The sequence below is a fragment of the Lolium rigidum genome, chromosome 1, assembly GCF_022539505.1.
Source record: "Lolium rigidum isolate FL_2022 chromosome 1, APGP_CSIRO_Lrig_0.1, whole genome shotgun sequence".
NCBI classification, from domain to species: Eukaryota; Viridiplantae; Streptophyta; class Magnoliopsida; order Poales; family Poaceae; genus Lolium; species Lolium rigidum.
This window is the reverse complement of record NC_061508.1, coordinates 229,113,607-229,139,310: the sequence shown is the minus strand read 5'-3', so window position 1 is coordinate 229,139,310 and position 25,704 is coordinate 229,113,607. Positions and strand designations below refer to the sequence as shown.

General features: G+C 44.7%; 2 protein-coding genes across 2 annotated transcripts; one reads left to right on the top strand and one right to left on the bottom strand.

Moving 5' to 3' along the window:
* Positions 1-6,326: 6,326 nt before the first annotated feature.
* On the bottom strand, positions 6,327-11,516 carry LOC124683277 (multiple myeloma tumor-associated protein 2 homolog). Its single transcript, XM_047217832.1, has 4 exons — positions 11,456-11,516; positions 8,423-8,512; positions 6,848-7,109; positions 6,327-6,680 (listed from the first exon to the last, which is right to left on the bottom strand). The coding sequence occupies exons 1-4, from the start codon at positions 11,496-11,498 to the stop codon at positions 6,392-6,394; spliced, it is 684 nt and encodes a 227-aa protein (XP_047073788.1). The 5' UTR covers positions 11,499-11,516; the 3' UTR covers positions 6,327-6,391.
* Positions 11,517-12,568: 1,052 nt separating this feature from the next.
* Positions 12,569-14,349, top strand: LOC124683276. Its single transcript, XM_047217831.1, has 3 exons — positions 12,569-12,759; positions 12,874-12,966; positions 14,122-14,349. The coding sequence occupies exons 1-3, from the start codon at positions 12,613-12,615 to the stop codon at positions 14,131-14,133; spliced, it is 252 nt and encodes an 83-aa protein (XP_047073787.1). The 5' UTR covers positions 12,569-12,612; the 3' UTR covers positions 14,134-14,349.
* The last annotated feature ends 11,355 nt before the right edge of the window (positions 14,350-25,704 follow it).

Here is a 25,704-nt window from a genome sequence, read left to right as displayed (position 1 = left end):
ACACAAGCGTTTGCTCCTAAAAATGAGTTCTCTTCTAGAAGAAGCTTTGTTAGGACAATTCCGAGTGAATAAGGAGGAAGAGACTCAAATATTTGATATCACTCACCCTCACCCAGATCATGATGAATTCAACCATTTGAAGTCCAAACTTCAAAGCCTCCAAATCCAAACTCAATATTTGGAAGGAGTCATTGAAGCTAGAGATGAAGCTAATGGGAGTTCTTGCAATGAAGGAGAAGTGGCTATCAAGCCAAAGAAGAAGAGAAGAAGAAGGATCAAGATCAAGAGGAACATCATGGTAGGACCCGTTGAAAAATGGGTTCCTATCATCAAGGCTTGATCTATGATGTGCTTTGCTTCTGGTGGTGCTATATTGGTGGTTGTTGTTGAAGCCACAAGTCTCTTGAACGGAAGCAAAGAAGTTGTTGTCGTCCTCAAGCTATCTCATTCTATCTTCTCATATGGCGACAACACAAGCAATCTTAAAGGTATTGGGCCTTGACAAGATGGTGGTAACACCCAACCTTGTCAAGACCCTTGATTACAATGTTCTTTCCGTTCATCGTTTCTCAGGCTAAGGTCTTTGTACCGTTTACAATGAACATGTCGTGGTCCTCTTGTGGAGCTAGACACTCCGAGAGGCCACATTCTCGGACTAATAGAAAATGCTTCCTTGTGTAGAGATCGTGTTTGTAGGAATTGCGTTGATGAAAAATGCATGGAGCTCCTTACAAGGTCAAGACAACTATAATGAAGTTGTCAATCAAGTTCAACGCGAACTCTACACTATGATTCTCGCAACAAGGAGCTACAATGGAATGGAGTTCAAGTTTCACACCTTGGGTGTCTTCCTTGGCAAAGAAGAAACTCAACATCAATGCTCCTCGCCATATACTTTTTCCAACTCTTGGGGTCGCCAAAAGAGAAAGTCGAACCTTAGTTGAAGCCTCTCAAACATGATGATGAAGTACAAGTCCATTGGATGGGTTGTGGAAGTTTTGTGATGAGACTTTTGATGAAGATTATAGTTCTTTGGAGAGGGGAAGTGCTTCTTGTGAGAAAGGAGATGCAATTCCCCCGGTTGCCGTAGGAAGGATGGGTGTTGGCTCTCGCCAATCTCAAATGCTACCTTCTACGAGTGCCGGGGAAGGACCAAGTTCCACCATGTGGAGCCATCTACACCACAAGGCCAAGCTTTCTTCTTTGAACAATCAAGTGAGAATCAACTTCTTCTACAACCTCAAGTTCAGCATCAACAACAATGAGGGTCAAGGCGAGGACCTAAATCATGATGAAGATCAAGGGACCTCACAAGAATCTATCCTTTTGGTCCATTCTCGCCGGTGTGCTAAAGCGTCAAGACTCTTTCATAACTCAAGCAAAGTACGTCAAGACATTCTCAAGAGCAAAAAATGAAGGGGTCCAACGGTATAGCAACCCCAAGCACCAAAATTATCAACACTTCCTTAATGAGTCCGACAATGCAATGGACTCATACTCTACCGGTCGACGTCAAGGTTCACTTCTCTACATTTGTGCTTCTCATCCGGACATTGTGTCAAGAGTGGGTACTTATACCACTCTTGCGCTACATGTCTAGATGTAAAGCACACATGAACATAGGGGGAGTGCGGTTTAAACTTATTGAGCTATCCCTCCCCCCATAATGCATAAAGAAACCCAAAGCATATGCTATTTGTCAAGTAAGTGACTAATGAGCTTCATGTTGAGTTGTAGCCGTGCGTCCTAGATACATCTACGCGACCTCACACTACTAAACTCTTACACAACCTCCTCCTTGAGGAGCTTTAGTTTCTTTTGATTTCTTTTCTCCGTTTGTTTTTGGTTTTCCTTTCTTCATGTTCTTCGTGGGAGATTCACCCAAGCTTGGATTTTCATGTTTTGACTCTTGCAAGCTTGGTTGAGTAGTACCTTAACAGTTCCGTCATCTAATCCTAAGCCAATTCACTCTAAAAGCACAAGTCTACACCAAAAATCTGAGTGTTTTTGAGCTTTGAAGGCCGGTACTACCGGTCCTCAGGCCGGTACTACCGCTTAGGAGCAGTAACCTGACAACTGTCAGAAGTTTGCTCCAGGGCGGTACTACCGCCCGAGGTACCGGGCAAGTACCGGTAAGCGGTACTACCGCTCCTACGAGCGGTACTACCGTTTGCACCTTTGACTTAAGGTACCGGGTGGGACAGGTTCTTCCCAAATCACCACATACCCCCACCCACCACGAGTCAAAGGCAACCTCAAGCTCCAAGACCTCGAGGAGACCGGCCCCGATCTCCTCCTCCAGCCATTCCCGGCCAAATCTCCTCCGTGCAGAAGCTTCCCCACCCTCTTCTCCGCCATGTCCTCCAGTATGAAGCCTAATCTCTCTCTCTAGGGTGTGTTGAACTCCCTAGATGCATAGGCTAGGGTTTGATGGGGGTTTGTGGTGGAGAAACATTCTTGGAAGCTCTACATGTACGGGGATACTAGCTAGCAACATTGTGTGAAACTATGTGCTCCTTTGCCATGTCCTCGACCTTGATCTGGATGTACTGAGCTCGAGCGGTAGTACCGCCCATTCACGAGCGGTACTACCGGGTCAGGTCGCGGTACTACCGCTTTGACTAGTTTCAGCTATGATGCTTGTTAGTGTCCTCTTTGATCTTTAACTCCTTGGCTTGTGCACTTATCCCCTGTTCCCTCCCAAACCTATGTTGTTCACAGGTCCATCCCATAGTGGCACAAAGAAGGGCAAGAAGGTCACATCTCGCCGTCATCGTAATGATCAAGAAGAGCAAGATGAGATTATCCAACCGAGACTCACCAAGTGCCAAAGAGAAGCAACAGCCTCGGTTCCCCATCGGTCTATGGCCTCTCTTAAGAAAGACCAATTCTTGCGTGTACGGGGAGTCAATCCATACTTGTTGCCAAGGAACGCTCGTCAACCCCAAAGACACCAATCATGATGAAGTGCATGGTTTTCTTGTCAATCTCCTTGTGCGCACCGATCAGATGAGAGGTAGAGGCAAGCAGCTGGATGTCATGGACTACATATGTCATGAGATGCGGGATTGTGCCTTCCTCCGCAAGCTCCCTCCCTACATTATGCGGCTCATATGCATCAAGTGGAATCAAGCTGGCCGTGGGAACCTCCTAGAGCAATGCCTCCCCATCACTATACATAAGGAGAAGAGCCCCCTAGTCAAGAAGCATGATCCTCCAAGGTATGGCAAGAATGCACCCAAGGACACCGAGGAGGAGGAAGCCGATAGTGATGACTCCGACTTCGTGCCTAACTCCGTCAAGACCAAAGGCCTCTTTGCCAAAGTCACCGCTCACCTCAAGAAGTCCTTTTGCTTCAAGAAGGAACTCGAAGACCGGACATACCAAGCTCACCATGACAACAAGAAGATCCGCCAACGTCAAAAGGCGATGATGAAGCACATGGGCATCCCCGTCTCCGAGGGTTCCGAGGACAACATCACTCCTCCCGGAGAATGGAAGTCCAAGTACACATGGTCAAGTTCCGAGGACTCCATCCCCGAGCACATTGTTCTTCCTTCTCCACCACCACATGGCAAGGGTCAAATTGAAGTTGAAGACGAAGATGAAGAGGACGATGATGAGGAGATGGAGGAGGATGAGGAGGAGGGCAATGAGGACGACGAGGAGGATGATGATGATGACGAGTGATCTCCTTGGGACGTTAGTATGCTTCTTCTCCCTTTTTGGTGTTTCGATGCCAAAGGGGGAGAAGTTGATCTATTAGGACGGGAATTTGCATGGGGATGCCAAGGGCTTGGTGCGTCATTTTGGTTTTTTGGCCTTGGCATCATATCTTTTCCCTAGTTATTTGGAACTTTATTCGTATGTGTGCTTGCTACTCTATTTGTGGATCTCCTGATCCCCCGGTTTGTATTAAGACTTATTAGTTGGTAGCCCATATTGGTCTTCATTATTTATCTCATGATTGGCTACACAAATTCTATGGAGGCACTTAGTATGAGTTTGGGTTTTCTCAAGGCAAAGGTATGACAAATCCACCCAAAACTCTTTATATGATCATTTGTGGCCTCCATGTTGTACATATGCTTTATAAACTTGTCAAATATCTTTGTGGCATATGTGCATGGTTTGTAAAATCTAGGGGGAGTTGTTCCTCTAGGATGTGTGCATTTGTATACAAATGCATATTCCAAATATGCACACATCTAGGGGGAGCTCCGTCTACTTTTGCAAATCAAGAACCTTATCATAATATCTTATGCTATGTTGCAAAATTCTTGTGTTGTCATCAAACACCAAAAAGGGGGAGATTGAAAGAGCAAAATCCATATCCCGTGTTTTGTGTGTTTGATGACAACACTTGAATGAATTTAACCGTGCGCAAAGATTGTCATTGATAGATTTGCAAGCGTACGGTGCCCTCGCTGAACACATTATGATCGAAGGACTGAAGCGTAGTTTTTAGGTTTTCTGGTTTTGCGTGTGTGTCGCGAGGTAACATGGTTGGAGAGGAAAAGAGGAAAAAACAGTTTCAGCCAAGGCGGTACTACCGGTACCAGAAGCGGTAGTACCGCTGCCCTACTGGTACCACCCTGGAGTACCGCTCTGGAGATTTGCACTGAAAATGCCCCACAGAACAAGGTGCGGTACCTTTGCGGTACCTTGAGCGGTAGTACCGCTTGAGAGCGGTAGTACCGCCTCGGTACCGCTTAAGTACCGTAACTAAAGTTACGGCAGTACCGCTGTGGTACCGCTTCGGTACCGCTTGGTATCCAGTAAGCTCTAGAGGCCATTGCGGTACCGCAAGCGGTAGTACCGCTATGTGTCCACGTGGACAAGTACTGTGGGAATTTCGAATCCAGAGCGGTAGTACCGCTTTCATAAGCGGTAGTACCGCTTAGGCAGAAACTGCACATAACGGTTGGATTTGAGGAGGCCTATTTAAAGGGCCCTTCTTCCCCAGCTCGTTTTTAGCTCTTCTCTCTCTCTCTCCTCCATTGTTGCTGACCTCAAACTGAGTGGATCTCCCCACCTACCCAACCAATCTTGCTCATACTTTGAGGAGTGGTGGACGAGACCCCGATCTATCGATCTACCAAGAGAGTTTTCACCGATTCGTGCTAGTTCTTAGTGGATATTGTTGGTATGGTTCCTATGGTGGGATCTTGAAAGAAGTGCTCCTATGGAGGCTAGCTTGGAGTTGTGCTAGCTCCATAGGGTGTTGGGAGCCTCCTAGTGTTGTGGAGCTCGCCCCAACCTTGTGAAGGAATCACCACCTCGACCGGTGCCTTAGTGGAGAAAATGGAGCCCCTTTGTGGAGCTCTCTTGAGGAAGAAGGTGAGGCCTTCCTTCGTGGTGTGGCCGTCTAGTCTCTTGTGTGAGACTAGCACCTCCTCAACGCAGACGTACTCCCTCTTGTGGGAGGAACTGCGGGAAACAAATCCTCGCCTCGACTCCGCGCCCTCCGGTTGTCCCGTTCCTCATCTTTGTTATTTGTACTTGGTTCCTTTACTTGTTGCAGTAGCCTGAGATCATACTAGGGACATCTCCACCACTAAAGCTATCACCTTTATCTTCCGCTTGCTAAAAACTGAAAAAGATTAAAAATTGCGTAGCGCCCATTCACCCCCCCTCTTGTTCGCTACGATCCGTTCACCGGCGGGGTGGTGCCGGCGGCGAGAGAGATACGAGGGGTGGGGGGATTTTGAGCGAGGTGGTGGTGGGGTTCGTGTGTCCAGTCGCCGATAGATCGGGCCCTTCCCCGCTTTTCACTCGTCCGAACTCCCCGATAGCTTCCCGGGGACCGGGGATGGCGTGGGCTCGCCGGATGGATGAAGGGCCAAATCCGAACGAAAACGAGTAACCGGGAGCGCGACTGGGCCGAATTTTGCCGTCCGGATGGAAAAAACGTCGCTCGAGGGGCCTCGTCGGGGAGACGAGTGGAGATGCTCTAACAACTGCTGACCCTCCCAGATCCGGTGCAGGAGGGCAGCAAGCTCGGGAGATCAGCGTTCACAAAGGGACGAGCCCACTGTCGCGAAAAGCCAAAACACAAACAAAAAATGTGAGGGGCTGTGTTCAATATTCCAGGACCACGATTTCCCCCTCCAGCCCTTAAAAACATTTAGGGGCCTTATTGGAGATGCTTTATGGAGAACAACAAAAACTGCATTATTGCAGGACTAAATTTCATCATACACTTTGATCAAGTCACATCATCCCATTAATACTTTACATATGTTGTCGCGAAAGAAGAGCAAGGTGGATCACAGAATTTGGTTATACACTACATCATCAAGCAACAGTAGCATCCCATTATCCCAACCATGAAACATGCAAGCAAGGTACATTGGTGATACCGACTAAACAGCGCTGCTAGCTTGTGCTGTTAATCAGAATCATGCCTCCTCTTTTGCTTGTCTTTGCGGCGGCGCCTCTCCTTGTCCTCTGAGTCATGCCTACTCTCATGCTTGTCTCGCCTCCTCTCCTTTCCCCCAGAGTGTTTTTCATGCTTTCGCTCTTTCTCTCTGTCCCCCCTCCTTTCATCGTCACGCCGCCTTTTCCCCTTCCTATCATCTTCAGAATCTTCCTGCTTTGCTGCAGGTGCAAACTCAACCTGCTCAGGCTTCGTTTCAGAAGGCCCAGGACTACTTGGTTCTTCCTCAGTCTGAGGACCCCTGGAGTCATAAAGAAAAACAGGTGTGTTAAAATGGTGAAATATCACGAAATATTGTTAGCAAACCTTGTCAGTCCGGACTGATTAACAGCCAATATTATTATAATAATACAGTACCGTATATCAAGGGATAATAAGACCATGAAAACTGTTGTGATGCAAACTTACTTGTATAAACCTAATCCTTGCACTTGTGCTGCTTCAGCATGCCCTGCTCCCAAATCCTCCGCTGTAGATCCTCTCTTTATTAGCTCAGCATATTCATGCTTATCTAAGCGATTGCCCTTTGGTCGACTACTGCGCTTGGGAGCTAAGCCAAGTGCCTCACGCATGGCCTGTTCCTCCTCCTCCTTCACTCTCCTAATTTCTTCCTTCATGGCATCTTCTGTGTCGGATGTCTTATCTCTCGTATACCACAACAGGTCCTTCCCTGTCAGAGATAGCCATAGTTTCAATGTTAAGTTATTAGCATGCAAAAAAAATTTTGTGTATAATCACAAGCCTTGAGAAAGCAATACAAGAAGCATTTCAATTTCAACCTATTATAAATGCAAGCCCATAAAGTCACTTGTGCAAAAGATACAAGCAGAAACTTCACTACTAACTAAAGGCAATTATGGCGAAAGCAATGTTCATATGTTACAATCACAAGACCATAGCAAATAGTATCGGAAGAACAACTTGCCATTATAGAACTAACACACTACACCTGTCCACTGTTCAAAAGAATACTCGTTACATATGAACTATAGGTTAAGCTGTGTATTCCTCAACCTAATTGTACCTGGAATAGCAGTCTAGCAGAGTAGGTATGTAGTTTAAGTTGCTTATCTTATGCTTGATCCTATAATTGGCTGATCTAGGCGCATTGACATACTTGTATCTCAGTAAAACTCAATAGTAACATTCTAATTCTATTGTAAAGGACATAGGAACAACTCAGACCGCCATCGAAAGGATTTAATTAGCAACTAACTTCACGACAATGAGTTACTAGTGCAAGGTGAATTATTCAATAAATAAACCAAAGTGACCTTTGTTAGAAGAATACTTACACGTCAAACACAGTGAGCTCATCGTAAATTAAAGTGGTTTACTAATGGGAACAGGGTTGAGCAGAAAAATATAGCAAGAAACATGAGGAATTTTTATGAGACTACTGAAACTATGAAAATTCATTGTAAAGGACATAGTAACAACTCAGACCGCCAGCGAAAGGATTTTATTAGTAACTTCAGGACATGAGTTACTAGTGCAATGTGAATTATTCGATATAATGAAACTAGTGGGCTCTTTGCTAGAAGAATACATACACATCAAATACAGCGAGCTCATCGTATGTGAACAGGGTTGAGCAGAAAATATAGCAAGAAAAATGAGGTTCTTTGATGAAATTACTGAAACTATGAAAATTCACAGTAAATGACATAGTAACAACTCAGACTGCCATCGAAAGGATTTGATTAGTAACTTCAGGCCATGAGTTACTACTGCAATGTGATTTATTTGGCATAATAAAACTAGTGGGTCATTTGTTAGAAGAATACATAAACATCAACCACAGTGAGCTCATCGTAAATTAAAATAGTTTACACATGTAAACAGGGTTGAGCAGAAAAATATAGTAAGGAACACAAGGTTCTTTAATGAGATTACTGAAACATGAAAAAACAGTAACATATCCATATTGCTTTCAGAACTGAATTACTTATTCCACCTGGGTTAGGGGTAGAGGGTACTTACCTTTCTGCCATCTACCAACGGGAGCCTTAACGCTATGACCAAGGTAATTCTCCCGGTGCTTGTCAACCTTAACATCATCCCATTTGAATTCTGCAGGAATAAATAAGATGAGTTTCTAAGTATTGAGCTATCAATCTCCATTTTATTTATGTAGCAAGCCAGTTAGTAACAAAGTAAGAATGTTAAGTACTCCCTCCGTCCCATAAAGGATGTTTTATATTTGTCTAAATTTGGATGTAGACTGTCTAGATACATCCAAATTTAGACAAATATAAGACATGGGACGGAGGGAGTACAATGAACGGTATCAGATGCAAATGCCTTTTTTTAACAAGGGAAGGGCCCCAAAGGACCCATAAATTGCATTAATATTTGTCAGTGGGATTATAAGTTACAAGGGGCACAAAGAAAACAGAAATAGCATCATAGTCCTCCACCATTACACACATGACCTCAGAACAAAAAGGAAGATCACAATCAGGACCTTCTCCACCGGCATCAATCTTGAGCATAGTTTTAAAAACCGGACCGGTGATCGAACCGGTGATGCTATTGGTTTAGGTTTTTACCGGTCGGACCGGTGGTTCACCGGTTCACTGTCTGGTTTTTTAGATGTATAAGTATATATTTTTTACTTATAATTTTTGCATAAATAAATAATTATATATGCAAAAATATTTCACACTTGCAATTTAACATAATACTTTACGTAATGATATAAGAGATTTCATGTGCACCACGCTCCTAGTCCCAACCTAGAACAACCAAGTATGCATTTTGCCAACTAGCCAGGCTGCAATTATGTAGAAAACCAAGTTAAGTATGTAAAACTTAGATGCAGCATGTTGGCAAAGCGGCAAAGCTAAAGACAGCCAAGTGATACCGTGTATATACATCACGCATTCACGCAGCAAAGATAAAACAATCGAGATTGCAGCCAAATGATACCGTGGAGCTTATCAAAAAAGGTAGTATGTCTCTATTTTATCAAGAAGTAATCACAGCTCAGTTGGTCACTTTTCTGTCCGCGGCTCGCGTGGAGTGGGGTTCGAGTCCTGACGGGCACAATTAAATTTTTACAACTTACAACAACACACGTGCAGCTGAGCCGGTCGGACCGGATGGCCAGTTATTGCGGAAACCGGCAGTTGAACCGCGGTTCGGGCGGTTTATTCCGGTACGGTCCAGTGCGCTAAAAGAACCAGCAGGGGCTCCGGTTCCGGTTTTTTCCGGTTGAACCGCCGGTCCGGTTTTTAAAACTATGATCTTGAGCTCCTGAGCACGGCCACCTGCTTCACCACCGGGGACTACGCCACTTGGGGGGGTGGGGGGGGGGGGAGCAGGCAGTGGATGCTGCATCGATGCTAGCAAAGGGCCTCCGAACTGGCACAACAGCTTGGAGGTTGCAGGGTCGGAGCAGCTGCCCTTCGGCCATAATAGTCAGCGGCGGGCCAGCCCAAGGCCGGCTAGAGGCCACTGAGGATGTGCATCTGATGATAACATCAGTCTCCATATTCCTCATCTCTCCAGCAGAAGCCACAAACAGATCGAGAGCCCCTGGCCTTCTTCTCCATCACTGATGGCATTCAAAAAGAGGAACTTGAACCGCAGCAGCTCGATCTGGGGAACCAGCGCGATTATTGGAGAGGATCTACCTTCCAGCCCGGATCTCCACCATGGAGCTCCTCCGGACGGTGACGCTGGCGACCATCTAGTGCCGCGCGAGGACACCAAGATGCCAAATCGGCAAATCCCCAAGGATGACGACAGACGCCATAAACGCAAACAGAGACTAAGCCCATGACCTAAACCTACTTCTACTATCCACAGAGGAGGCCGGACTACATCTCCCCTTGCCTCGCCAGACGGCAAAGCCGCCAGAGTGGAAGGGGAGAGGAGCCGGAAGACCAATGAAGCCTGTCAATGAGAGGGGCAGGAGAGATAAGAGGGAGGGGAATGAGCGGGCGTCAGATATGGTATAGGAACTGAACTTTCAGTTTCACAGTCCGTACTTCAGGTTATTCAAAAAAAAAAAAAAGAGGAGGAGGGGGATTAAAGCAAATTTGCACCACAAGAGACTAGGGGCAAGGTACTTAAACTTTATTTCAATCACTCCAGTTGAATATAGAGCAAGCAGCATAAGGTAAAACTAGTCAACAATGCAAGGTAAAGATGCAAGTCATAATGATTTCTCGATTTGTGAAAAAACTAGACTATATACTGCTATAACTGCGATAACAGTTCCAGGGCATGAGCAGAGGGACACATGCAATCGTAACAAAAATCTAATTATTTTGCAAAATTATTTGTAGTGCTGATTCGCAGGAGCTTCCCCATTCATGGGGTGTCAGTGACATCTGAAAAAGCTAAAACACAATGAACAGAGGACATTGCCTCATTTTTTGTGCAATCACTCAGCTCGAAGAATTAACCACAAGTGCAATCTCTATCGTATAGGGTGCTCAACGTATTTAAAAGCCTTAGAGAGATTTATGAAAGATCAGACATTCACTTGGATGTATTCATTTGGTAACCGATATCCCATCTAATCCTGAAAAACGTGGGTCCAAAACGATAAATGGATGTAGGAATGCCACCGTAGATGAAGGTACTTTAGCATGGTAGGTTGTCCCTTTCTATGTTGTTTCAACAGTCCATGAAGGTAGCACTATATCATGAATTCACGATCCTCTTAATTAAAACACAACAGCCAGGGCATTTAATCTAAAAATCATCTAATTGCGATATTGTAAGATCCAAAAACCTAACAAGGTCGACGCAGCAGCGGCACAAACCAACCCAACCCCTGTCGGCGATTAATCCCACCTCCCCGACGCACTGCTGAGCGGAACCAGCAGCCCAGAGGCTGGCGCACGAACGAAGGAGGCCGTTCACGGGCCGGATATAGCCTGACTGGTGCAGCAGATCGCGTCGAAACCCTAACGGGCGCTGCGGAAACCCTAACTAGGCCGTGCGTCGGTTAAGATGCAGTCGGAGCACCGGTGGGATCGAGGGGGGAGGGAGGGAGCTTACGGTCTCGCCCGCCGCGGACGCCGCCTCTCGTGGGATGGTACATCTCGACGACGATGTGAGGGAGGAGGCGGATTTGGGGAATTTCCGGGAGGAAGACGACGACAGAGGTCGGCTAGTCGGGTCAGGTGCGAGAGGCTCTACGGACTGGGCTGGGCCGAGGAATGGACGGTTAGCCACATGGGCTATTCTGCTGCAGCTTTAGTTCCGGCCCGAAACGAAAATTCTGCGTGTCTCTAGATATTATAAAAAATCGTTCGTTGGAACTTGGAAAAAATTCTGAAATTTTAAGACTGAGAAAAGACAAATATAAAGTATGCGATAGCCAAACATAGTCAATCAACGTGTGAATAATACAACCAAGCAATAATCTGACAAACTAGGATGTAAGTGCTATCTAGTTGTAGGTCATGGTTTTCAAGATAAGAGGCTCATGGTCCTTCTCTCCAATTTCACATTTCGATTTCCTTCGTATGTATCTTTGTGTGTCTATTCAAAACATAAGCTAGCATCGAGCTATCGTTAGGGTTTTGTGCTATGAATCCTAGCATTTGTGTTTTGTAGGAGCTGCTTTCATGTTTCACTACCTTAAAAGTCTTCGTGGCTAAGGATTGTCGCACCACTGATAGTATCCTCAAACATTTTCGAGTGGTTGCATTGATGTCACTGCAATGTTTAAAAATCTATCCAATTTGAGACTTTATGTGGCTACCCACTCTCCATGCATCGCCTTAGGAAAAGAGTCCAGAGAAAAAATAAAAGACAAAAGTTTCATGCAGCTCCTATCTTTCATTTTTGTTTTGTTCAATACAATTTTAGTGAGTTTCTCTATAGACTTTTTGTTTTGAGACATTATGGCATTTGGGTTGATCTCGGTAACAAAAAATGATTCCATCAAAATTTGGGGACAGATGTACCCAAACTCTTGAACAACTCTCACTTGCCTCAACATTGAAAAATTTAAGCTCAACATTGGATGAATTTCTAAAATTTTCAGTCTGTCAAACCACCCACTCTCCTTTTTTTTTTTGAACCACCCACTCTCCTAGTCTCCGGGTCGACTCCTCTTTACAAGTGGCAGCAACCAACCGAACAAGCCCACTCAGCCCCGAGATCCCCCACCCCGACCGATTCGCGAGACCTAGAAAGTGCGACCAAAAATGGCGATGAGATGCGCGCTGACCTCCCTCCCCGCGCGCCTCCGGTCTCCGGCGGCGGTCGCGAGCGGCACCCGGCGCCTCCTGAGCGGCGGGAAGGGAGGCGTGCTCAAGGAGGAGGAGCGCGCCAAGGAGACCGTATACATCCAGGTCGGCCACTCGCATCCCCACCCAAAGCCCTAGCTATCTCACCCCATCGATCTTCTATTTCCCGATCCGATGATACTCATCTTTTCCGATTTGATGTTTTGGTGTGGAGAGCAGAAGATGGAGAGGGATAGGCAGGAGAAACAGAAGAAGCAGCTCGAGAAGGAGAAGGCCGAGGCCGAGAAGGCCAAGTCTGGAGCCGATGGCAAGGTATACACTGCCCGCCTAGGCTACAGTTTGTTTTTTAGACTCGATGTCATAGGGGTAATCGCTCTACACTCAACACCTGGGCTCCTAAAGAAAGAGGAGTATTAATCTGTGCACTTCCTGGTAAACCGATAGATTTGGCGTCACTGCATGATGTGCGGACCATACAGTTACTGCAGATGTTTAGCAACAACATTGAAGTGTCAAATCACTTGTTGTCCTCCATCCCTGATTAAAGTGTAGGAATATTGCCATCTTTTGACAAACATGCCATTCACCAAGTTTTGCTATGGAGGGTGGTATGCAAATGTTTTGATCATGCCCTATACTATGCTCTCTAGTAAGTGAATAGGCTGTTCAGTGAACAACTGTGTTGCAGGGGAGGTGTAAAGGTAATTAAGGTTTTTTGAGCTGGGGGTCAGAGTGTGGTCATGCGAGGTGTTGATGATTACCTTGTATTTGTTCGGAGTTTAGAAAATAGCTGCAGTATAGTCTGGCTAAAAGGCTAAGTACGTAGTGGCCATGTTTTGACGCAGTCCATTGATACACAAATAGTACTGTACATACTTCAATCCTATCAAAGCAACTGCATCTAGTTATTATGGGTACAACCTTTTTTTTAATACTTGATGTGTTTGAAATACTGAGCTTTCTTTTTTTGTTTGTCATGGAATCAGATAGTGTTGGTTCTCAATGTCCATCTATTTACACAATTCAGAATCCAGTTGTGTTGTGTATTTGGGAAATTTCATCCTGTTTGTTGAAACAAGCCCTTAATTGTGTTCTGGTATATCTAATTTATGTTATGAAACACCTTTTAGAATTTGCGTGGATTCCTCCACGGTATGGACCTATGGAGCATTGTTTGCACTAGATTTTAGTGGCAACTCAGTAATTGTCGGTTTATATCAGTTTAATGAGCCACAATGTACATGATAACGTTTCATTTTAATGAAATGGAGGAGGGGTTTGGCCCTTTTGACCTAAAGAAAAGCTAAATGTTCAGATATCTCTTTTATGCATTTGTTGTGACAAGCTTGTTGCAGTTATCTAGTTTGTCAGTTTCAAGCAATTGCTCCCATCTATGGAGATTTCTGCACTCCATTCACCACAACATTACTTTGCACTCTGTACTAACACATCTTATCATATTGCCAGAAGCCCGAGTGATCTAACTAGGAGTGACGTTCCAATGTTTGAAGGTGACCTCGTTTTGGACGCATCCGGTGGACAGTTGTAGTTTATACATGTCCAGATATGGAAGAATAAGTTATGTAAAAAACGTTTCAATGTTTGCTGTGTTTTCGGTTTTGCGGGCTTTGCAATGATGTAACCCATGGACCATACATTGAGAATTTGGGACTCTTTATTATCTTTCTTGGTCCATTGTCAGTGTCTCATTTCTGTGTTTTTTTCTAGTCCTTTTTAAAGACTTATATGTTTCTGTCGTTGCATGGTGTTGCACTGTTGCACCTGGTCACGTTTCTGTTATTTCGGGACAGGAGATTGCACTGTTGGCTCAAGCATGTTTAGTGAATGGGTAGGTATGAACTGGTTTTCAGATCAATTATGTCTGCTGTTATTTTTTGATACTTCTAGTTTGTTAGCATGTGGCTTCGCACCACCGCTAGGATCTTTTTTTGCTTCATATAAATTTTATTACTTAACTTTACTTATTACTAGTCTGTAAGCCGGAGCTCGCTGAGGGCATCTGCCTCTGCAGTATGAGTATGACTGCTATGTGGGTCCTTTCTTACGGTAGTTAGTTAGCATGTGGCTTCGCACCACCGCTAGGCAAAATCATATGTCACAAAAAATATACCAATGAATTTATATTTGAAAGATGTTTCCAACAATATGTTTTGTGTGTATATATAAAACTTAGTTTTTATTAATTAAATTGCTAGTTAAAGTTTTAGCTCAAAAAAATAATGGTCTTATATATAAAAACGAAAGGAGTATCATACATTCTTGTTAACACATCATAATCCACCCCTTATCACATGTTAGTTCTTTCTAATTTAATATAAAGCTATACTAAATGAATGATAATTAATATGAACAGATGGAGTAAAAAAAAGAATTTCTCCCATACGTAGCGTCTCTAAACCTAGCCATCGTCTCCACTTTGGAATCCTCCATAAGTCGGTTTCCCTACTCCGATTAGCCTCGGCGTATGGAGGGGTGATCTATGAGTTGAGTTTTTAATAATAGTAGTGTTTTTTTTTAGAAAGATTGGGTTAGTTTTGGTAGGCATCTTCTTTTTTGTCTCTATGTCAATGGAAAATGCATCTTCTACAATAAATGATTTTTAGTTCTTCGTTTGACTACGAGATCTCCTTCTGGACGTCACTGGTGATGTTGAAAGACTAAAATTCTATAGGTACATAATTCCAAATATTGCTTTGTGAGATCGATTTTGAAATTCCTATCAAGGTTTGTCAAGAGGAGGATGGTCCTTGCATTTTTCTTCCCGGATTCTATGTCTGCATTTTTCTTCTCGGATTCTACGTCTTTGACAATGGTAGTACATATAATGTCTCTATATTTATAAAACTAGAACATAAAAGCGCGTGTTGCTACGCCCGTCCATTTTAAAAAGTCAGGATCCAGATTTAAAAGTCTTGTGCTGCACCATGACATCTTATAATATACTCTCATGTGTGGAGAAATCAGGATACCGTCTGTTCAGTATGAGCTGCCAATCTGATAGGCCGGCCCAGCAACTTCAGATAGCGCACTCAGTTACACTTGGAAAAGGTGTCGTGAACCTCATCTCCCATTCCGGCTAGAGCAGCAACGACCTCCCCCTTATCATGTCCGGCGATTAAACCCCAGCCGCCGAATCATCCTCAGGAAGATAAGATATATTTAAGTTAAATTCCAACGTCCATCAGTCAGGTGCTTTCAGTTATCCTTCTCCGCCTTGCCTTTCTCCTCCTTGAAAATTTCTAGGTACTCAAGTGTATATTAGACTGTTTTATGCATCACCTCCTACATTGACATTGACGTATCATCCTCTTGAATTTTGTTTTGGTTATTCCACCAGTGCCACCAGCAAAGACCTGAACGTTTCAGTTCTGGAAATTTCCAATTTATGCCCATGGTAGCCCTGACCGACTGCATCTTTTACCTGCTCAGATCTCCATTACCCTAGACAGACGCCTCGCCATATTTCTTTAACCACTTTCTGTTTAACAAGAAAAGGTTTCCCCAATCTTCATCTGCCCGTCCACAAACAAGTACAAAGACAGTACACTTCAATTATATAGGATTACAATAGTATTAAAAAAGTGAAACATAAAGCAATATATAATTGAAAAGTATATTTCTATACAAAGCTTAAACCAATGTATATATAGAAATCTTAATTTTCTGACTTTTGATATCGATTCTTGGTAGCAGAAGTAGCATATGGCAGCAAGGCTAAAGCTAATTTTGAACAATAGGATCTGTGTTGTAAACTCTATTTGACTATCTCTGGTCTCTGGAAGATTTATAACCTATATGTTCTGCACGTGATTGAATGGTAAGCTCTACAAAATATCCAGATGGTTCAAAGGGATGTTAATCAAGCATACCACAGAAGCAGCAAATATTCATACGTTTTTTGCTTTGCAGGATCTGTACAAACAGTAGATATGTCATGATAAGCTCCTCTAGGAGGGCTAATAAATAAAATTCCTCAAACCTCAAGCAAAATATATTTAAAAAAATCAACGTGTTAAGAATGTTCTTACCATCATATAAATTCACATCTGCTAAAATTATTAATTACCCAAGTTGGTAAAAAAGGCCCACAATCAAGAATACCTTGGAAACAACAGACATCTAATTATCCATTCTTTGTAGGATCTGTACAAATAGTAGATACATAATTTGATCAGATAGGAAATGAAACAAGAGTCTGTGTGCAAGCAATACCAACATGTTTATCCTTGTATCTTACTTCACACCTGATGGCCACTTCTAGTGAATAACCTGTTTTATCAAGGCGTGAACTTGTTCAACAAAACCAGATTCGTAAGCAATTCAATACGTATAAAGAAAAAATAAGCTTGATACTGAAATATATTCAATGAATATTGACCAAACGTTCCCCTTAAAAACACTGACCAAAAGTTTTAAAAACTATACCGGTCACCTCCTTATTACAGCAAGGGAGTTCCAAACATATAAATCTTAACAAATATTGTGACATAATCCTTCGACTGCAGATGCACGATTGCCCAATCCACAAAATTTCCAATAAACTCGGGGTGATTCCCATAGAAATTTAGCACCTAAAGAAAATAAAAAACAATATTAAGCATACAGGTAAATATACAGCTGTACAGGAGTGGATGGTAAGGAACCAGTTTGTACACATGAAGCAATAAAGGCTATAAGAAACTATGAGGTTAATATAAGTCCAGCAGCAAACTAATGGTGAATTGCTCGGATAAACCAAACTGTGTTGTACGCCCGCAAAGATTCAGAGCGAGAGAGAGAGAGATTCAGAGAGAGCGAGAGAGAGAGATTCAGAGAGAGCGAGAGAGCGAGGGAGAGGGAGAGCGAGAGGGCGAGGGAGAGGGAGAGGGAGAGAGAGAGGGAGAGAGAGAGGGAGAGAGAAAGAGAGAGAGGGAGAGAGGGAGAGAGGGAGAGATTCAGAGAGAGCGAGAGAGCGAGGGAGAGCGAGAGGGCGAGGGAGAGCGAGAGGGAGAGGGCGAGCGAGAGGGAGAGGGCGAGAGAGAGAGGGAGAGGGAGAGGGAGAGAGGGAGAGAGAGGGAGGGAGAGAGAGGGAGAGACGCCCGCAAAGATTCAGAGTGAGAGAGAGAGAGATTCAGAGAGAGCGAGAGAGAGAGAGAGCGAGATTCAGAGAGAGCGAGAGAGCGAGGGAGAGGGAGAGAGAGAGGGGGAGGGAGAGGGAGAGCGAGAGGGCGAGGGAGAGAGGGAGAGAGAGAGGGAGAGGGAGAGGTGAAAGTGCATGGAGCCCCCATGTGTGGTTTTGGTAATTAATGACAATCCCTATGGACTAATGTTTGCATTGAGTTATATTTGTAGGAGTTGTCCATAGGCAATTCTTGAACCATATGTTGGCTTCAAGGTTGCAATAAGAAGAATTTGATGAAGGATATCAAGTGTCAAGTATGTCTTGAAGATGAAGATGAAGTGAGCCCTCAAGTTACTTCAAGACATCAACATGTTTGTATTAGGTTGCAATAAGAAGAAATTGATGAAGGATATCAAGTGTCAAGTATGTCTTGAAGATGAAGATGAAGTGAGCCCTCAAGTTACTTCAAGACATCAACATGATGAAGAATGAAGAAATGAAGTGCAAGTTCAAGATGAGCCAACTCGAAGAATTCATAAGCTTGAAGCTTGCCATGGAGAAATGAAGTGCAAGTTCAAGATGAGCCATCTCGAAGAGGTCCTTTGCTTAAGTCTTGTCATCCATATGGTGATCATGTATATGTGAAGATGCGCCGAAGAAGAAGCTCTCCCATGGTGGATTATGGGGGAGCAATCCACATGGTGGTCATGATTATGTGAAGATGCGCCGAAGAAGAAGCTCTCCCATGGTGGATTATGGGGGAGCAATCCACAAGACTTCGTCAAGCAAACACAAGCAATAAAGGCGTTCCATCTTGTTGAGGTCAAGATCATCGTCATCGAGCTCAAGTGGAATGCGCAAGTATAAGGTTTGCTCTTGATAGGGTTTCTTTCTCACCGGTCTCATAGTGTAGTTGGAGACCGGTTTATAGTTTAGTTGCCGTACTATCAAGAGGGCTCTCGAGTGAGTAACTCGATCGTATCGTTCGGAGAGAGCTCAAACCTTTGCATCCTTGCATCATATTTCTTGGTTGTTATTTGGACCTTATCCATGTGATGTTTTAGAGCTTGTGCTTATTCTCATGACAAGCTCTAGTTCATCGAAAACGGATTCCGCATAGATCACTTGTTGCGTTTTCGAGTTTAGTTCATCATCTTTCTTGGTTTTATTTGGATCTTATCGTGATGTTTTAGAGCTTGTGCTTATTCTCATGACAAGCTCTAGTTCATTGAGACTGGTTTTTGCATGGGCAACTTGTTGCATTTTCGAGATTGGAGGTTTTACCGGTATGTCTTTTTTAGATAGGTCAAACCTTTCATCATTTGTTTCTATCCTCCCTTGTTGGACTATGATGGTTTCCTGCATGATCTTGTAGAGCTTGTTCCTAGCTTCAAAACAAGTCCAAGATCATCAAAATCGGAGTCCGGATGCTAAAGTTATGCCCGTTTTAGTTTTGGTGTTTCTGCAGTTTTTTTTTGGGGGGGGGGGGGGCGGATAATCCGGCCCAAATGGCCAATTCCGGGAAAATATCCGGCCAAATATCCGGCCCGAGTCCAGGGGCGATTTCGGGGGGCGGATTTTCCGGCCTGGGAGGCCCCAAACGGTCATATTTCGTTGGAAGGGGGTATATAAGACCCCCTTCTTCCTCCTTCGGCTGGTTGGTTCACTCTCTCTCTCTCCCCTCCATTGCTGTCCTTCAAAGCTTGCCCTAGTTCTTGATTCCTCCCATGATTCTTGCATATTCTTGAGGGAAAAGAGAGAGGAGATCTACATCTACATCTTCACCAATCAAATCCCTCTCTTTGTGAGGGGAACCCACTAGATCTTGATCTTGGAGGATTTTGTGTTCTCCTCTTTGTTCTTCCTCTCTTATTCCCCCAATAGCTTTTGTAGCTTTGTTGGAATTTGAGAGAGAAGGATTTGAGCATCTTTGTGGTGTTCTTGCCATTGCATTTGGTGCATCGGTTTGAGTTCTCCACGGTGATTCGTGGTGGTGAAAACAAGAAGGTTGTTACTCTTGGGTTCTTGGAACCCTAGACAGATTCTAGGCCTTTGTGGCGGTTTGTTGGGAGCCTCCAATTAAGTTGTGGATGTGTGCCCCAATCTTTGTGTAAGGCCCGGTTTCCGCCTCGAAGGAAATCCCTTAGCTGAACCGTGACCTAGGCCTTTGTGGCGAGGGTCACCGGAGATTTATGTGAGGCGCCTTCGTGGCGTTCGGTGTGTGGTGTGCGTACCGCATCTTGGGGTGGGGCTTTTGTGGCGTTGGTGTGCATCGAGCAACCACACCTCAAGGTGAGCCTCTTGTGGCGTTCGGGAGCACTAAACAACCGCACCTCTCCACCGGAGATTAGCACTCGCAAGAGTGTGAACTCCGGGATAAATCATCGTCTCCCGCGTGCCTCGGTTATCTCTATACCCGAGCTCTTTACTTATGCACTTTACCTTGTGATAGCCATCGTGCTTGAAGTTATATATATCTTGCTATCACATACTTGCTTCACTACAAGAAAAGTTCTGATAGACAACGTCTCAAAATCGTCCGCTAAGGGGTATTTTTCGTCGCCTATGGGCCTAACCCGACGATATGGGTTCTGTTGTGGAAACTGCGTCAGGCAAAGTCCAACGACGTTTTTTCGGTCCGTCGCGCTTGGGCGCCCTTCCGCCACGGAAAATCGGACCGTTGCGCAAGTGTTTCCGGGAGCCCGTTGACTGCCGACGTCATGCAAACTGACACGTGGCGTACGCCGTTAACCGGCGGTTAACGGCGTTAACCGGCCGAAACCCCGTGGTAGATGGTAGGCCCACACGAGGCCTCGCCACGTCTTAAGCGGGCCGGCCAGTCGACATAGTTTGACCGGTCAACTATATAGCTGGGCTGGTCCATTAGTTACGTGGGCCGGGCCTAACCCCTAAGGTTGATCTGGTCAAAACTTAAATGGGCCGGCCCGTTTAACATGGGGGGGCCACCTTACAGCCTATCGGGCCGGCCCAAGAAGCAAGTGGGCCGGCCGAAACACGAGTGGGTCCCACTTTCCTCGTTAAAGGGCCGGCCCATTTAGTGTGTGGGGTCCACCGTATAGCAAGTGGGCCGGCCAAAAACACAGTGGGTCCCACTTTCCGGCTAAAGGGTCGGCCCATTTAGTATGTGGGGTCCACCATATAGCAAGTGGGCCGGCCCAACAAGATAGTGGGCCGGACCAAAAACACAGTGGGTCCCACTTTCCGTTAAAGGGCCGCCCATTTGGTGTGTGGGGTCCACCATATAGCAAGTGGGCCGCCCAACAAGATAGCGGGACGGCCAAAGCACAGGTGGGTCCCACCTTCTCGTTAAAAGGCCGGCCCATTTAGTATGTGGGGTCCACCATATAGCAAGTGGGCCGGCCCAACAAGATAGTGGGCCGGCCAAAAACACGAGTGGGTCCCACTTTCCAGTTAAAAGGCCGGCCCATTTAGTATGTGGGGTCCACCATATAGCATGTGGGCCGGCCCAACAAGATAGTGGGCCGGGCCAAAAACACATGTGGGTCCCACCTTCCTGTTAAAGGGCCGGCCCATTTACCATGTGGGACCACCATATAGCAACTGGGCTGGCCCAACAAGATAGTGGGCCGGCCCAATAAGCATGTGGATCCCACTATCGTGTAACCGGGCCGGCCTACTAAAGAAGTGGGCCGGCCCAAAATGAAAGTGGGTCCCACACTACTGTAAGTGGGCCGGCCCAATCTGTTGTAGTGCTCTACTTGTTTGACTAGTCAACTTGCATTAAATTTCATGAGCCTAAAATCTGATATCAATGATACACACAATTACATACACAAATAAAACAAGTAGGAAAATTACAAGGCAATTCATGTGCCCAAATAAAAAAATTACATAGAATCATTGAGGACTTCTATTAGCATCATCAATAACACGTTGACATTTGGCAATCGCCTTGATTGAATCTTGTGTACTCTTTGTCAACATATCGACTACGGATCTTAAAGCAACAATACCATGTCTTTTATAAAGTACATCCTTGAGATATTTACTTGCTTTATGAAGGCAATGGTCTAGGTTGACTGGCTATGAGAAGATGCATCAAAAGAAATATCAGAAGTTTTTGTGGGCCTCACTTCTAATGAAGATTGCTTCATCACAACTGCATTCTGATAATAATGCAAAAAGAGTTAAACGATGAACTATGCAAACATTTATTATGCAATGTAGATATAAGATAATAACAAGTTGCATAAATAAGACAATGTATGGAACTTGTACTAAGCACAAACTTACATCATAATGTTGCACAGTGGTCGCTACGGATCCTTTTTTGGCGACTATCTTCTAATGATGATCGCTTCATTAAAACTCGCATTCCGGTAACATTGCAAACATAGTTACAACAATTAACTATTCAAACATGTATTACGCAATGTAGAGATCGGATAACGACATGTGGCGGAAATAAGCACAAGATAAGATAAGATGCATGTACTAAGCACATACCGGCTCGCCGCGAGTCCTTCTCTTGCGTGCACTAGTCGTGGTCAACATGCCCGTCATTTTAGGTTCAGCCATCAAGTGAAATGCTAATCCTCCTGCTCCATTGTCCTTAATCTGTGTTTAGATATCACATTTAAGACCAAGTCAGCTGGTTTCAAATAACAAAAAACTTGAGCTGCCAAATGAATAAGCCAAATATCAGATTAAAACCAATTAGATGTTGCTTTGCATGAGATACGAATTTCAGACATTCAGATTTAGAGTAGGGTAATGCCAAGGTTTTCCACATAAAGTAAACTGGCATTAAGAATGACCAAATGTCGGGTTCAAATCACCTTCGCAGTTTCTCCAAGACAAGCATATCAAATAGGCGTAAACATAGTAAAGCATGAATGGCATTGCTATGGCAGGGTTCCAAGTGTTAATCTCTTGCATAAGGAACAATGCATATAGGTTATAGATAATAACGGAAGTAAACCGCCAAAATTACCAACCAAGAACTCGGATTCCAACCTTCCCTAGCGTCCCCGCCGTTAATGTTGGATGTTCTAATAAGTGGTTCGCATGATCAATCCCTAGGAAAAATAAACATTGACAAGTCGATCTACGATAATACAAAGACCGGACATGCACGCAAGCAATAACTATATAAGCTAAAGACGAGGTATAATAGAAAGCAGATTGGAAATGCACATAGCATGATTATAAAAGCAGTGTGAGAATAGCAGACACGAGAAAACAGCTAGCAGCTAGCGGTGAGCTAATGACGTGGTATAAGAACAAGCAGATTGGAAATGCCCATATCATGACTATAAAAGCAGTGCGACAATAGCATGCAGTACAAAAACAGTTGGCAACAAATGAATGGGTATAAGGCTATAAATATGTGGATTCACACAGGTGTCGGTAGAATGAACAGGATGGTAGCGACCGGATAATGCTTTTGTACTCGTACAATATTTAAACAAACTTCATGCGAAGCAACACATCAAGAAAGTTAACGGCATATGAGATCCGCAAATAACTACACAAAACATGGCTAAAGAAACACCGCGATCTAACGGGCCAGCCGTACTAACCAAGCCGCGGCGGGGTGGACGGGGCGGCAACTTGCATTCCAGGCGGCGGCGAACGCGGGAGACGATGAATCGACCCCGTTTCAGCAGAAGCGGGCGTTAGTGAAGCGGATCCGGTTGGCCGGCAAGGGATTCGGTGAAGTTGATACAGCCCGCCGCGCCGAGGTAGTCGGTGGCGAGGTCGGCGGTGAAGCGCATCCGTCGGTGGCAAGGTCGGCGGTGAAGCTGCATCCGTCGGTGGCGAGGTCGGCGGTGAAGCGCATCCGTCGGTGACGAGGGCGGCGGGGGAGCGGATAAGGTGGGTGGACAGCCAACACGATCAAGGCTACACCGTGGAGGAGTATGCCGGCGGCGAGCGCATCTAGTACCGTAGAGAGTCGAGCTTTGGCGTGTGAGAGTATTTTTGAGCTAATGGGGCGAATGGTTGGTGGGTGGGTGTGGGCCCGTGGGGAGGGTTCGGGATCTAGGCAAGATATTTCATTGTTACCGAATGAGCCCTCCATGGTCGGTGGGTTGTAGCTTCCGGACCGGGGTTAAAAGGGTAAAACCGGTCACGGGATTTTCGAATGGATGCGGCGGGATGATTTGGCGCGCGGCCGAAATTTTCAGTTTCAAGCTACGAGCGAACGACAAAAATAATGTTCTTCCCCGGGGAGCTCTCATTTCTTCCTCTTCTCTTTCTCTCTCGAGTCTCTCCCACTCCCCCGGCTCCTCTCCCCTTCTCTCCGGCGGCCTCGCCGGCCGGAGACGAGGCCGACTTCTCTCGTATATTGTACACCCTCCGAACTAAATTAATTGATTCAACTTTCCTTAGACGTGTATGTATCTAGAGTAAAAACATGTGTGGATACATCCATATTTAGATAAGCAAAGTTGAGTCAGCTAATTTGGATCCGAGGGACTTAGTGTTGTTGTAAGCTTAGATCCGAGTGTTTCCCATGAGCAGTAATGGCGCAATGGAGTCGGGGATCTCGTCATCGGCTTCGGATCCGGCCTATGGTGAATCCGGCGGATCTTGCCTAGCCAAACCCCGATCCGGTGCCATCAATGTGATGGCGCTAACGGTGAGGCTTGCTTTGGTCGGTGCTTCGGATCCGGCCAATGGGGAAGTCAAGCTCGCTAAAGTTCACAAGCTCGGAGCATACGACGGCGTCATCCGTCTTGCCCGTGCACATCTTGGCCTTTCGACGGCCCTTCTCGCAGCCAATATGCCGTTGCTCGAGGCCCTTCTTCTCCTTCGTCCCGGCGACTACCGGCGACACCGTCCCAAGTGGTGCGTCCCCGGCGACGGAGTTGTCGGAAAGGATGCGGAGCGAGAGATCCGATGTGCGGTCGAGAAGGACTCGATTGATTTTCTTCTATATGTTTTGGGGTCCTTTTTGTAAAGTTGCAGGTTCTATTAGTTATTGTCTAGTACTTTTGGTCCTCTATGTAATTTTTTGGACTAGTTTCCATTGGCATTGATAAACTTGAATTTTGACAAGTTCACAGGGAAAAAAATTCCTTTGCACATATGGCCTATCATGTATAAACATTCTTGAGATTTAAACTATATGTAATGTGCCATGCATTAACCCTAAACCATATATATGTAACTAACCCTAGCTGATCAAACCCTACTTAATTAAAACAAATAACCCTAAACTATACGCATGCACTTTATGCGCAAAGGCGCGGGTGCCTCTAATAATGTGTGTGCGCACTCGATCGATGATCCCTAAACCTTATACAACCCTGAAACCCTAATCCCTAATCCCTAAACCCTAAACACCCTAAACACTAAACCCTATACCCTAAACCCTAACCCTAACCCTAAACCCTAATTAAACCCTATATATAGGCCAACGACACTTAATTGTGCATCAAGCAGGCCAGGGGTGCCTCGCGGTCCTCTAATTAAATTAAATGTGCCATGCATTAACCCTAAACCATATATATGTAACTAACCATAGCTAATCAACCCTACTTAATGAAAACACATAACCCTAAAGTATACTAGCTATAACCCGATCTAATAAAAACATGCTCTATATATAGCAGACTAGATAGCAAACCTTAGATTAACACCAATTAATATATACATGGCCTATATCGATCATGTTGTATAACATATCCCCGAGATTCATTAATTAATTATATAATTATCGTGATAAATTAATTAACTCTAATTTTGACAAGTTCTCTCGAATGAAAACACATTTGATTAAGTTGCCTCATAATATATATATATAATTAGTGTGCATGCATGTCCTACCATGCATTCGTGCATATATTTTAATGTATATTTGAACATATTCTTGGGGATTTCAATCTCTCTCTCTCGATCATCTATATATCGTTGGTGGCCAAAAAACACACATATATATG